At 63.3% G+C, this 13,731-nt stretch overlaps 3 protein-coding genes across 4 annotated transcripts in view; all 3 read left to right on the top strand.

Moving 5' to 3' along the window:
• Positions 1–6,513, top strand: part of NLGN2 (neuroligin 2) — a 10,795-nt gene extending 4,282 nt beyond the window's left edge. The window contains exons 3-8 of one of the 2 annotated variants that reach the window (XM_040628212.1): positions 1,654–1,803; positions 1,979–2,164; positions 2,282–2,474; positions 2,807–3,403; positions 5,640–5,891; positions 5,937–6,513. In XM_040628212.1, the coding sequence (XP_040484146.1) occupies positions 1,654–1,803; positions 1,979–2,164; positions 2,282–2,474; positions 2,807–3,403; positions 5,640–5,891; positions 5,937–6,513 (1,955 nt within the window). Of the gene's footprint in view, positions 1–1,653; positions 1,804–1,978; positions 2,165–2,281; positions 2,475–2,806; positions 3,404–5,639 lie in introns of both variants that reach the window. The other variant, XM_040628211.1, reaches the window with a different exon arrangement.
• A 2,352-nt stretch (positions 6,514–8,865) lies between these two features.
• On the top strand, positions 8,866–10,405 carry SPEM1 (spermatid maturation 1). The gene is made up of 3 exons (XM_040628213.1): positions 8,866–9,297; positions 9,398–9,455; positions 9,666–10,405. Exons 1-3 carry the CDS (start codon positions 8,989–8,991, stop codon positions 10,403–10,405), a joined length of 1,107 nt encoding a protein of 368 aa, XP_040484147.1. The 5' UTR covers positions 8,866–8,988.
• A 1,999-nt stretch (positions 10,406–12,404) lies between these two features.
• The window catches only part of SPEM2 (SPEM family member 2), a 2,305-nt gene continuing 978 nt past the window's right edge, over positions 12,405–13,731 (top strand). Inside the window, exons 1-3 of the mRNA XM_040628323.1 lie at positions 12,405–12,542; positions 12,722–12,783; positions 12,931–13,729. Coding sequence (XP_040484257.1) covers positions 12,405–12,542; positions 12,722–12,783; positions 12,931–13,729 — 999 coding nt within the window. The remainder of the gene's footprint in view (positions 12,543–12,721; positions 12,784–12,930; positions 13,730–13,731) is intronic.

Raw genomic sequence — 13,731 nt, forward strand, 5'->3', positions numbered from 1 at the left:
AAAAAAAAATTTAAGTTGGCAAATTGGTGGCACAATTGAAACGTCAGAAGCAAACCTACAATTTTCAAAAGCCTGTCAGATGCAGAAAACGCAAACATTTGAAGCGAATTAAAGAATTTGGAAATTTTTGAAAACAGGGCCCAATATCTTGAAGTTTCACCACAAAATTTTGAAAAAAAAAATGCAAAGAACTTTTTTCTTTTTTTCTTTTTTTCCAAAAAAAACGGATCTTTTTGGTTTTTTGTTTTTTGTTTTTTGTTTTTTTTTCTTTTCTTGTTGAATCTGCCCCCGAGAGCTTCTCGCTTTTTGGTTGTTGTTTTTTCTTTCTTTCTTCTTTCTTGATCCTGTTTTTTGTTGTTGCTTTTGAATTCTTGTCACCCCAGCCCCCCTCCCTGCTCCTTCCCTTTCCGACCCCCCCTCCCCCCACACTGGGAGTGGAGGTGCCGGGTGGGGAGGAGGGTGAGAACTGAGGACTTGAAGAGAGGGCCTTGCAGGGAGGAGGCTCTGGCCTGAGTCTGGCTGGAAGGCCACCGGAGGTTCCAGAAGGAGGGAAAGAGCAGGATTTGGAGAGGACACGGAGAGGGCAGAGCCCACCAGGTGGAGGGAGGTGGCCGAGAAGGTCTTAAGAGACGGGAGGCCACAAGCTGTCCGTGGGGGTGGAGGGGAATGTCTCTGAGTCCTGTGGGCTCACCTTCTGGCAGGAGAAAAGTTTCTAGCAGGAGGACGGGGGCGAGCAGAGCCGCTGGGGACTGGCTGTGGAGGCCCAGGCCCCAGCTCTGGTTTGTTGAATTTCCCAAGCTAGTCAGGGATTGCCAAGTGTCAGGAGAGAGGAGGGCCTGTGGGCCATGGGGGACCCCAGCCGGGCGCTGTGGCTGAATCAGGGAGGGGTGCAAGGAGGGTACTGGCTATAGAGCCTTGGGGACCGCCTGGTCACATGTCAGTGATTAACGGGATCCTTTGGGGACAGGGCAAGAGGGGCGTCTGTGCAGAACCCAGGGTCAGGCCAGTTGGGGGGGTCTGAGAGTAAAGAGCTGTACCCTGACTTTATCAAGCAGGCTCTTTCCCACCCTGCCTCCTCCTGCCACCGTAATTAGGCTGGGGGTTGCCATGGTAACTGGGGAGGTGACCTAGAAAGGAATTAGGGCGGGGAGGAGACCAGGCCCCCAGGGACCCTAGGCTGGCACCCCCTCACCCACAGACCAGCCTACCACGTGGACCTGAGACCCAAGGCCTGAGTCTGAGGACCCGCCCCGACCCTCCCAGCATCTCTAGCGCTAGGGCCAGCCTTGGGAGTTCGCTCTTCCTTGGAGCCGGAAGGAGATTTGCTGTGTGTGTGTGGGGAGGGGGTCCCCTGGATCCAGCAGATGCCCTGGGGAGGGTCCCCCCCGCCTCTGAGGCTTCTTGGAAGGTCTGTCTGGCATTTGGAGAAGTGCCACGGGGCAGGCCGACAGGAGGTGGGGTGGGACCTTCGGCCAGGGCTCCGTGGGGAGGGAGGGAGGGGAATCCGGTCTTGCCCCCCAGGGACGGGAGAGACATGTCCCCTGAGCTCCGGGCTGGTCCTCCGTAGGCCTGGGAGCTGGGCGGTGCTGCTTCTGGTCTGACTGTGTTCTTGTCCCCCAACCCCGGCCCACTGCCCACCCCCTCCCCACGCAGATATCCGGGACTCTGGGAAGAAGCCGGTGATGCTGTTTCTGCACGGCGGCTCCTACATGGAGGGTACCGGGAACATGTTCGACGGCTCCGTCCTGGCCGCCTACGGCAACGTCATCGTAGCCACGCTCAACTACCGGCTTGGGGTGCTCGGTGAGGGTGGGCGGTCAGCTCTAGGGGCTGGAGGCTGGCGGGGAGGGCCCCGGTGGGCGGTGTTCCTCTAGACCCTGCAGAAGCAGAATGGCTTCTGGGCTGGACCGAGCTGCCCAGAAAGGGGGCGAGGGCGCTCTGACACCCCCAGGAAGCCCCTTTCCTCCTGTGCTTCCAGGCTTTCTCAGCACCGGAGACCAAGCTGCAAAAGGCAACTACGGCCTCCTGGACCAGATTCAGGCCCTGCGCTGGCTCAGTGAGAACATTGCCCACTTTGGGGGTGACCCCGAGCGCATCACCATCTTTGGATCGGGGGCAGGGGCCTCCTGCGTCAACCTTCTGATCCTCTCTCACCACTCGGAAGGTACGGGCCATCCCCCGGCCTGCCCCTCCCGTCCGCATTCCCACATGCTAACCCCATCGGTCCCGTTCCCGCCTGGGCGGAGACAGCCTAGCCTGAAGCCTGCGCCTGTCCTGCCAGGGTTGTTCCAGAAGGCCATCGCCCAGAGCGGCACTGCCATCTCCAGCTGGTCTGTCAACTACCAGCCGCTCAAATACACGCGGCTGCTGGCGGCCAAAGTGGGCTGCGACCGGGAGGACAGCGCCGAAGCCGTGGAGTGCCTGCGCCGGAAGCCCTCCCGGGAGCTGGTGGACCAGGACGTGCAGCCCGCCCGGTATGGGGGTGGGAGAGGGCCGGGTCCAGGCCTCCGCTTTCCTTGCTCCAAGGACGTTGAGGGTGAGAGGTGCCCACAGGCATTCCGTTCGGCAAGGAGAGGGGGGCTTCAGGCCCCTCTTTCCTAAGCAGAGGCGCCCAAACAGAGCGAGGGTGCACAAGGGGCCACGAAGCGCATCGGGGGAGACTTCCCGAGAGGCCAAGGGCCCCGAAGGACTCAGGAGATTTTTACCCAGGGGACAAAGAAGGGTCTTCTGAGCAGAGGGCCCGGCAGGCTGGGAGCTGAGAGGAGGCCAGGGAGCAGGTGATGAGACCCTGACCCCTTCTCCCCAGCTACCACATCGCCTTCGGGCCCGTGGTGGACGGTGACGTCGTCCCCGATGACCCTGAGATCCTCATGCAGCAGGGAGAATTCCTCAACTATGACATGCTCATCGGCGTCAACCAAGGAGAGGGCCTCAAGTTCGTAGAGGACTCCGCCGAGAGCGAGGACGGCGTGTCTGCCAGCGCCTTTGACTTCACTGTCTCCAACTTCGTGGACAACCTGTACGGCTACCCGGAGGGCAAGGACGTGCTCCGGGAGACCATCAAGTTTATGTACACGGACTGGGCCGACCGGGACAACGGCGAAATGCGGAGAAAGACCCTGCTGGCGCTCTTTACAGACCACCAGTGGGTGGCACCGGCTGTGGCCACCGCCAAGCTGCACGCTGACTACCAGTCCCCCGTCTACTTTTATACCTTCTACCACCACTGCCAGGCTGAGGGCCGGCCCGAGTGGGCGGACGCGGCGCACGGGGACGAGCTGCCCTACGTCTTTGGCGTGCCCATGGTGGGCGCCACCGACCTCTTCCCCTGCAACTTCTCCAAGAACGACGTCATGCTCAGCGCTGTGGTCATGACCTACTGGACCAACTTCGCCAAGACTGGGTGAGGGCCAGCGGGGCTGGGTGGGGGCGCCCCCTGCAGGCCAAGGCACACACCGCCACCATCCGCGGCGCGCCGCCCCTCACTCCCCACCGCCATTCCCCATCATTGCCTCCTCGAACCAGGCACCTGCTGGACGCCTTCTCTGTGCCAGGCCCCAAGCTGTGCGTTGGAGAGTCAGCGGTCAGACAGAGAGGGCCCTGTCCTTCCGGGGGGTGGGCTCCCTTGGTGGCTTTGCCTCCGGGTCTGTCTCTCCTGGCACTCTGCTCTCCGTCTGATCCCCGGGGCTGTATCTGTGTAAGGATTTGTGTCTGTCCGTCTCTCTGCCACTGTCTCTACATCTCTCTCCCTTCGAATCCACTGATACTCTGTCTTTCCCTCTACTCTCTGCCATCGGCTTGCTTTTCCCTTGCTGGTCTCACCCTGGCTGTCTGTCCCCTGTCTCTGTCTCTCTGTTCCTAAATGTGTCTGTCTCACTCAGTCTCAGATTCTGCCTCTCTCGCCAGCTATCTCTCTGGCTGTCTCGGCCTCTGTCTCTGGCCTCTCTGCCGGCCTCTCCCCTCATCTCTGCCTATCTATGCCTGTCTCTGCCCCCGTCCTCATCTCTGCCCGTCTCTGCCCCCCCATCTCTGCCCATCTCTGCCCCCCTGTCCTCATCTTTGCCTGTCTCTGCCTGTCTCTGGCCCCGGTCCTCATCTCTGCCCTTCTCTGCCACTCTGTCCTCATCTCTGCCCCCCGCCTCCTCATCTCTGCCTGCCTCTGCCCCTGCATCCTCGTCTCTGCCTGTCCCTCCCTATCTCTGCCCCCGTCCTCATCTCTGCCTATCCCTGCCCATCTCTGTCTGCCCCCCATCTCTGCCCCCCGTTCTCATCTCTGCCCTTCTCTGCCACCCTGTCCCCATCTCTGCCCGTCTCTGCCCCTGTGTCCTCATCTCTGCCTGTCCCTGCCCATCTCTGCCCCCATCCTCATCTCTGCCTGTCTCTGCCCATCTCTGTCTGCTCCCCCATCTCTGCCCGTCTCTGCCCCCCCGTCCTCATCTCTGCCTGTCTCTGCCCCTGTCCTCATCTCTGCCCGTCTCTGCCTGTCTCTGGCCCCGGTCCTCATCTCTGCCCGTCTCTGTCCCCGTCCTCATCTCTGCCTATCCCTGCCCATCTCTGTCTGCCCCCCATCTCTGCCCGTCTCCACCCCCATCTCTGCCCCCCGTTCTCATCTCTGCCCTTCTCTGCCACCCTGTCCTCATCTCTGCCCGTCTCTGCCCCTGTGTCCTCATCTCTGCCTGTCCCTGCCCATCTCTGCCCCCATCCTCATCTCTGCCTGTCTCTGCCCATCTCTGTCTGCTCCCCCATCTCTGCCCGTCTCTGCCCCCCCGTCCTCATCTCTGCCTGTCTCTGGCCCCGGTCCTCATCTCTGCCCGTCTCTGGCCCCGGTCCTCATCTCTGCCCTTCTCTGCCACCCTGTCCTCATCTCTGCCCGTCTCTGCCCCTGCGTCCTCCTCTCTGCCTGTCCCTGCCCATCTCTGCCCCCGTCCTCATCTCTGCCCGTCTCTGCCCATCTCTGTCTGCTCCCCCATCTCTGCCCGTCTCTGCCCCCCCGTCCTCATCTCTGCCTGTCTCTGGCCCCGGTCCTCATCTCTGCCCGTCTCTGGCCCCGGTCCTCCGTCTCTGCCCCTGTCCTCATCTCTGCCCGTCTCTGCCCCTGCGTCCTCCTCTCTGCCTGTCCCTGCCCATCTCTGCCCCCATTCTCCTCTCTGCCCTTCTCTGCCACCCTGTCCTCATCTCTGCCCGTCTCTGCCCCTGCGTCCTCATCTCTGCCTGTCCCTGCCCATCTCTGCCCCTGTCCTCATCTCTGCCTGTCTCTGCCCGTCTCTGTCTGCTCCCCCATCTCTACCCGTCTCTGCCCCCCTGTCCTCATCTCTGCCTGTCTCTGCCCCTGTCCTCATCTCTGCCCATCTCTGCCTGTCTCTGGCCCCGGTCCTCATCTCTGCCCGTCTCTGGCCCCGGTCCTCATCTCTGCCCGTCTTTGCCCCCGTCCTCATCTCTGCCTGTCCCTGCCCATCTCTGCCTGTCTCTGGCAGTTTCTGTCTCTTCTGCCTCTCTCTTCTTCTCGGGCTTTCCTTCTGTCTCCCCGCCCTCTGCATCTCGGCATCTCCGTGGGTCTCCCCCCGCCCCGTCCACGCACACACCTTCCCCCACGGGGCCGCCCCCTCACTCCTCCTTTCCCCGCCCTCCTGTGCCCGCAGCGACCCCAACCACCCGGTACCGCAGGACACCAAGTTCATCCACACGAAGCCCAACCGCTTCGAGGAGGTGGTGTGGAGCAAGTTCAACAGCAAGGAGAAGCAGTACCTGCACATAGGCCTGAAGCCGCGCGTGCGCGACAACTACCGCGCCAACAAGGTGGCCTTCTGGCTGGAGCTCGTGCCGCACCTGCACAACCTGCACACGGAGCTCTTCACCACCACCACGCGCCTGCCGCCCTACGCCACGCTTTGCCGCGTCGCCCGGCGCCTGGCACTCGCCCGTCAATGCTTCTCTTCGCCACCTCGCCGCCGCCGCCCCACACCCGAGCCGGGCCCGCCGGGCCGCTCACGACGCTTCCCCGGGGACTCCCGGGATCCTATCTCCCCACGAAGCCCAGCGTCAGCGGGGCACGGGGCGCCGCTCCTCTTCCTCAACATCCTGGCCTTCGCGGCGCTCTACTACAAGCGGGACCGGCGGCAGGAGCTGCGGTGCCGGCGGCTCAGCCCCCCCGGCGGCTCGGGCTCCGGGGTGCCCGGCGGGGGCCCCCTGCTCCCCGCCGCCGGCCGCGAGCTGCCGCCCGAGGAGGAGCTGGTGTCCCTGCAGCTGAAGCGGGCGGGGGGCGTCGGGGCGGACCCCGCCGAGGCCCTGCGCCCCGCCTGCCCGCCCGACTACACCCTGGCCCTGCGCCGGGCGCCGGACGACGTGCCTCTGCTGGCCCCCGGGGCCCTGACCCTGCTGCCCAGCGGCCTGGGGCCCCCGCCGCCCCCGCCGCCCCCGTCCCTCCACCCCTTCGGGCCCTTCCCCCCGCCGCCCCCCACCGCAACGAGCCACAACAACACGCTACCGCACCCCCACTCCACCACTCGGGTATAGGGGGCGGCTGGGGGGGGGAGGCCCTCCTCCCCGGCCCTCCCCGCCGCCGCCGCCACCGCCGCCAGTGGGCAGTGCCGGTGGGCAGTGCGGCTCAGAAGGCAGGGAGGAGGACTGGCCACAGGCTTCTCGCGCCGGAGGTGCCCCGCGGCGGGGAGCGCTAGGTGGACATGGGTTTCCGCACCAGGATGTGTGTCTTTCCCATGCCAGAGGCCCGTCCTCTTCTCTGGACCTGGGCCTCGGAACAACCGGGGGGGGGTGTTTCGTGCCCTCCATTGGGACACCAGTCTTCGGTGTGTGGAAATGTGGACGTGTTTTCCCACGTGGAGGCGTGCTTTCTCACGAGGGGGTGTGTTTTCCCATGTGCAGGGTGAGGTGTTTTTTTTTGCCCCCCTGGACACATGTTGGCCCCCTCAAAAGAATTCCTGCGGGGATTTGTACCCCAGAATCCCGTTCCCTCATGCCTTCTCCCTCCTCCCCTCCCTCCCCACCCCTTGGAGACCCTGGAAATGGTGTGTTCACGCACAGTGACCCTTGGGAAGGTACCGAGGAAATCAGTCGTCCCCCCCCCACTCCCACTCCGTGCCCCACACCCCCTCTGCCCCCGCGAAGCATGTTTATCCCCCGTGGCATATGTCAGACGAAGCCCGTGCTCTGGGGAGGACTCCCTGCCAGGGGGAAGGGAGGAGATCTGTGCGTCCCTGTGCTGCCTGGGAACTTGTTTTCCCACGGGTCCAGGACACATCTCTTCTTGCATGTGGTTGTGTGTTTTCCCATGCAGACGGCCCCTCTCCCGCCAGCACTCCCGGCGTCCCCCAGGCCTGAGGCCTAGCACTTAGTTCCTCCCCACCCAGCAGGTGGGAACAGACTTCAGACTGACCGAAGCCGGGGGGGGGATGTACAAATCCTGGGGGCAGACCTCTGCCCCTATCTCCCCCCCCCAAGAGATGCCAAGTTGGGGGGGGCCTGGCGTGCCACCCACAGAGGCCATGCATGTTTGACCAAAGCCCTCACTGGGGTCTGAGGACAGCGTTTCCCTCAGTCCTCAGACCATTGCTCATCCGTGCCAAACTGGGTTAGGTGGGTTTGGGGGGGGAAGACCCCCAAAAATGTGCCAAGGATTCCCCAGTCCTGGGCCAGGGCAGGTAAATGTGGGGACAGGTGGGATATGGGGGACGCAAGTGGCAGTGAAAGGGGTCCTGCTTGTGTCTCTCCTCCCTTCACTGTGTCTCATCCCTCCCTCTCTGCCTCAGTGGTCCTCCTCCCATCTCTGTCTCCCTCTTTGAAGCCATCCTGTGTCAGTGTCAGAGCACCTTCTCCCCTCAGCCGCCCATTCCCTTCTTTGACGAGGCCCCCCTTCCCTCAGCCGCCAGGGCTGAAGGAAAGGAGCCGCGGAGGGAGGGCGCAGGGGGGAAAGGCTTCGTGGGACAGGCTGGGGAGAGAATGAGGTCAGCGGTGCTGAGGAACAGATGGAGGGGGCAGTGGGGGACAGGGCTCGGGCGGACAGCAGCAGGGAGAATTCGAAAGGACACGTGTGCGGTGACTGCCCCGGAGAGGAACCGTCGGAGGAGAAAGGCTTTGGGCCTCTGGGGAGAAGAACGGTGTCAGGAAGGGTTTTAAGGGAACCAGTGGAGGAGAATCCTCGTCTGCTGGTATTTTGTGGGTTCCTTCGTGCCAAACTTGAGTAGGGGGTGGGGGGCCATCTTCCACTGATGCCCAAATCCGGAATCCCTGGTCTTGGCTCCCCGAAACTCTGCCTCCTGACTATCCCTTCTCCCACCTCCTCCCATGGAAACTTAGTTCTTTTCTGACCCCTTCCCTTGCCTGGTCTAGCTCCTCTCCAAACAGCCATGCCCTCTAAATGCTAGGGACCTGGGCCCTGAACCCTGTAGACAGATGCCCCCCAGACTGGGGCATGGGAGGGGGGCTGGGGGACCCCATGATTCAGCCACGGACTCCAATGCCCAGCCCCTCTCCCCAGAACAATCCCCTGACAATCCCACATCCCTGCCCCAACCCTTCGCGGCTCTGTACACATTTTTAAACCTGGCAAAAGATGAAGAGAATATTGTAAATATAAAAATTTAACTGTTGGTTGTGCCTGCTGTGATGGGGGGGCGGTGGGGGGCTCCGAGAAACTAAGCCTCAAGGCTGCCACTCTGCCAGCGAGGGAGAGGGAGGTGATCCAAGCCCACAGCCCATTTCGGGGAGCAGCTCAGAGCATGGAGAGAAAGGGGGGAGTGGGTGCTGGGGTAAGGCTGCCATGGTAGCAGGGTTTTGGGGGGAGTTCCCATCAGGGCCCAGGTGTGTGCAGAGGCCTGAGGCCAGTGTAGAGAAGGGATGACCAGGGGCTCATCAGGGCAGACACCAGACAGGCCAGGGGGCTCGTGCGCTGGTCCAGATGGCTGGTTACAGGACAGGCGTGCCAGGTAAAGGGTTCAACACGCCAAGGCCTGGGCCCGGGCTGGAGGGTCAACCATGGGCCCAAGACTCTGCCTCTTGGCACATTGTGAGGGAGAGCTCCGGCATCATTGTGACCCGCTTACCCCCAGGAGCCCCTGGGGCAGGCAGGAGGCAAGCTGGTGGATACTGTGGGCACAGTGGGCTGGGGGCCTAGGGGCCCCGGTGGCCCTCGGGACCCCCATGGCCATGGCTGAGCGGCCACGACCCGGGTGGGCCTCGTATCACAGCTCCAACACCAACAACTGTCAGGACCTGGGCAACTCCATCCTGTTGCTTTTGGGCCTCATCATCTGCATTAATATTAGCATCAATATGGTGACGCTGGTCAGGGTGGGGCCAGGTGGGAGGGCGCTGGCAGGATGGCGGCGGCGGGAGGCCTGGTGGCCAGGGCCGGCCCGGGGTCACTGTGTCCTCCCTCACCTAGCTCTGGCGTAGACTCCGCGGCTTCCTACACCAAGCGTTCCATATCGTTTATGAGAAAGGTAAGCGGGGAGGGGGGGGCAGGGGGGGCGGGGGGCACAGGAGAGGCGGGAGTCCCGTGTTCTAGCCCTGACCCGGAGCTGGCCCCTTCCCGTCCCGCTCTCCTGTCTCAGACACCACAGCGGTGCAGCCTCTCCCCCTGCGCCCTACCCCTCCACCCCCCCGCAGGAGCCAGCCTCCCCACGGGCCTCCCGCCTCTCCTTGGTCCACAGAAGCTTCTAAGTCATCCTCACCTGGGAAGCACCCCCAGCCTCCGGAGCAGAGCGCCCCTGCACTTCACCTTCGATGCACCATGGACCCTGTGAAAATGACTGTGACCCCCCCGCCCGCTCGCCGCCACCGCCACCGAGGCTCTTCCGGCCGCCGAGCCCACCGCCCGGTAGCCTGGGCCCCCGACATGGACGACGACGAGAAGCCCCCACACCAGCACCCAGCAGTCTGCTCCCACCACTGGGATCAGCCCGCAGACTGGCAAGGCTTCCAGTCCACCCAGCGGTTCTGGGCTCCCTGGCCCCAGGACGCCGTGGAGCCCCCTCCCCAGACCATTCGCTTCCAGCAGACCATAGAAGGAAGGCCCCTCAAAGGAGAGATGCGGTCAGAGCTGGGCCTCGAAGCCTACGTGTACCCGGTGAACCCTCCACCCCCCAGCCTGCAGGCCCTGAGCCACAAGAACAGTGGGGCGGGGGTGGGGACCCAGGTCGAGCCCGAGCCCTGTGCCCCCCCGACTCCGGCCCCGCCGCCCGACCGGGGCCCAGCCGTGGTCCCCGACATCCCCCGGCGCCGCTCCTCAGGCCGCGTAGTGTATGACGCCCGAGACGTGAGGCGGCGGCTGCGGGAGCTGACCCGCGAGGTGGAGGCCCTATCCCACTGTTACCCCCTGGGCTCCCCATCCAGCAACGCCACCGAGGGGACGGGCAAGGACTGGGTATACCGTTCGGTGACAGAGAGGTGAATGGGACAAAAATAAAAGGAAGAGAGGAGGTGGTGTGTGGTGGTGTGTGGTGGTGTGTGGGGAGCCAGGGCCCGCAGGGCACCCCAAAGCCCCAGTCGCCCACAGAAGGGTCTCCCTGGCAACAGCGGCCTCGAGAGCCCCAAGGACCCTCACCTACCTCTTGGTTTCCCTGGGCCCAGCCCTCAGTTCTCTCCCAGCCCCTTCTGGATCCTGAAGTTCCCACCTGCCACTCCCCTATTTTCTTTCGTGTCCAGAGCAACCCCCCAAATCCCGGCCCAGATCCTCAAGCAGACCTGCACTAGAGGGGAGACCCCGTCCCTGTGGCCCTAACCCCTCAGCAGCCTGGTTTCTGCAGCTGCAACCTCAAGGTGTGCTGTGTCCCCCAACCCCCCACCGCCACCCAAGCCCCGGTTTCTTGGAGCAGGGCTGGCTGAGAGGGAGGGGATCCGGGCCCTCGCAATTCCCCAGGCAGGACCCGAAGCTCCCATACCCACGAGCAGGCTCGGAGCCGAGGACCAAACTCCGGGACATTCTCGAGGGCTGCTCTCTGGGACCTCACTGCTCTGCTTAGCACCTGCCTGTCACCAACGAGGAGACCGAGTCTCAGGGAGGAGAAGTGACTTATCCACGGTCACACAGACACCAGGGATCAAGTTCCCGGCCTTGGGGGCTCCAGGCTCTGCTCCCGCAGGGAGACTGCTTTCCACTGAGTCAGCCTGGCCCGTCAGACTCCCACCTGCCTCTGTCTGGCATGCGAGCTCATCGGAGCAGTGCATCCCCACAGCAGGGAAACGCGGGCCCTACCCTAGTCCTAGACAGCCGCCATCACACACACACACACACCCGTGCACACACGCGGCTGCTGGTGCGCTCGGGAAGAGAAGCCCGTGAGTGCACCCAGGCTGAAGGAACCGACCCCACCTCTGCACCAGATGTGTTCCTGGAATGTGGACAGGCAGGCTGTCCGTGAATCAGCCTGCCGCTCTGTTCCCTTTCGCTCAGCCAACATCACTGATCATTTTAAGTTAATTCCATTCAGTGAGTATGTACCGAGCACCTACTATGTGTTCGGAGGCGCGAAGGGAAACGACCCCTGGCTGTTGTTTTGTTTCTGTCAAGTTGTTCCTCTGTGGTGCAAATGACGCGAGGCCCCCAGGGGACCACTTCTCAGACCCCAGCGATGAGCCTGTTGTAAGAAGGAGGCTCCTTCTGTCCTATCAACAATTACACCTGTTTTGTGCTCTGTGCATTTCATCAGGTTTTCTTAAGCGGGGAGCTAACGGTTTTCCAACCTGGAGGGCTAGGTCAGTGGGAGGGCAGTTGGTTAAGGAGAGAGGGCACAGGCGGGGGTGGTCCCTGGCAGAGGCGAGCGGGAAGTCAGTCTTGCTCCAAAGCGAGGGGGCCAGTGGGCTTGGTGACCACACTGCGTAGGGCTGTGCTCCTTGGCCAGGAAGGGGTGGGGAGGGTAGATGCTAGAAGAATTACGATAGGAAAACGGGAAGGACGGGGAGGGAATGGCCCAGTGGGGCGACCCCGGAGGGGACTCGTGCTGTCACCCTAGCTGCTGGCCCCAAGTGGGCATGGGTGGAGGGGACCAACTCCACAAACTGCCTTGATGGCCCCAAAGACATGGAGGAAACCCTTTATGGAGACTCAGTCCCTGCGAAGACCGTCTGACCACTATAGCGACCATATTTTCAACTCAAGAATCAGGTGCTGACTTAAGCAGGCCCCCGTGGAGATAGGGACAGACTGAGCTCTGGGATGTCCGGGGACAGGGCCCCATCGAGTGGCAGCCAAGGTCGGACATGGCCATTTCAGGGCAAGCCGATCGGATAAAAGAGTGGCCACCTCTGCATTGTGATTCCCTGCAATGTGCCTCATTATGACCCAACCCCCTCACCAGCTGGCAGGTGTCCCCAGGTCCCTCCATGAGCACAGTGTGGTCGGGGCTGGGGGGGGGGGGCGGTGGCCCAGGTGGCCCGAGGGCCCCCCCACCATGGAAAACCAGCTCTGGTATGATAACATGGGGTGCTGCAATCAATACCAGGAACATCTCCAGGACCCCGAGGACATACTGCTCCTGCTGCTGGGCCTCATCATCCTCGTCAACATTGGGATCAACGTGGTAACTGCGGTCAGTGATGGCGGGGGGCCGCCCCCGGGGGTGAAGAGGACTGCGGGTGGGAGCCGGCTGCAGCCCACACCTCCACCTGCAGGAGTGTGGTCTTGGCTGGGAGCCAGGTAGGGGTGTGTGTAGGGGCTGGGGGTGTAGAGAGTTTCCTGGTCTTCACTCCCAGCCCGCCCTACCCCCAGATGTGGCATGGGCTCCAGAACGCCTTAGACAAGATGGTCTGTTGGATTAATCAGAAAAGTAAGTATGGCAGCAAGAGAGGTGGGGGACACGGTCCCCCGGTGCCACCAGCACAACCCTAGAAACCCAGGCCGCCCCGCCCCGTTCCCAGCCCTGAGCTCTTCTGACAATCGCCCCGGCCTCATGGACTCGTGTCTCCCCCAGAGGAAAGCTCGCAGGCTTGTGAAAGTTCCGCCAAAGATTCCCCAGCCAAGGCCCAAGACGTCCACGTCCACTGCACCCTGGAGCCTGTGGAAGTGAAGATGGCCAGGCCCACTTGCTGCCCCTCTTCCTCCTACCAACGTCTCTGCAGCGCCCGGCGCCGGCGCCCCCGCCGCCCCCGCCGCCGCGGCCCCCGCCAGCCCCACGGCCACCACCGCCCCTGTAGCCACCAGTGGGAGCTGAGGAACCAGAGGCGTTTCCCCCACCAACGCTCAGCCTTCCGGAGCCACCATCACCGCCACAAGATGTCGCAGCTTCAGGCCGTGCCCTCCTTTGACCGGGAGGACCTAGACTCCTACCTGGAGGAGGAGGACCTGGCCTTCCCACGCCCCAAGTACCCCCGGGGCGGCTGGGGCGGGCTTTACCCGCAGACGGGCCTGCCCTCCAGCGTGGGGCTGTGGGGCCGCCAGGGCGGGATCCTGGCCAGCCTGCCGCCACCATCTCTCTACCTGTCACCTGAGCTGCGCCGCATGCCCAAGCGTGTGGAGGCCAAGTCGGAGCTGCGGCTGCAGTCCTACGGGCCCCACTGCTCCCAGTCTCGAATCTGGGGCAACATGGAGGCGGAGCAGTGGGTCTCGTCTCCGCCCCCTCTCCGCCGGCTGCCCCCGAATCCCTCCTGCGTGCCCGTGGGGTACAGCCCTTACCCCTCGACCGGCCAGCTTCTCTATGACTCCTGGGATCAGCGGCGGCGGGGTCTGGAGGGCTCTGAGCCTCCACCCGCCCTGATGCCCCGGGGCTCCCGGCCCGAGGC

This window comes from Ursus maritimus, unplaced genomic scaffold (assembly GCF_017311325.1).
Source record: "Ursus maritimus isolate PB19 unplaced genomic scaffold, ASM1731132v1 scaffold_14, whole genome shotgun sequence".
Lineage (NCBI taxonomy): Eukaryota > Metazoa > Chordata > Mammalia > Carnivora > Ursidae > Ursus > Ursus maritimus.

Excerpts from the sequence above, each read along its gene's own strand:
- SPEM1 (XM_040628213.1), top strand. The coding sequence starts at position 8,989 with ATGGGCCCAAGACTCTGCCTCTTGGCACATTGTGAGGGAGAGCTCCGG. Across the intron at positions 9,298-9,397 it reads GCATCAATATGGTGACGCTG|CTCTGGCGTAGACTCCGCGG; the intron begins GTCAGGGTGGGG and ends TCCCTCACCTAG. Across the intron at positions 9,456-9,665 it reads CCATATCGTTTATGAGAAAG|AAGCTTCTAAGTCATCCTCA; the intron begins GTAAGCGGGGAG and ends CTTGGTCCACAG.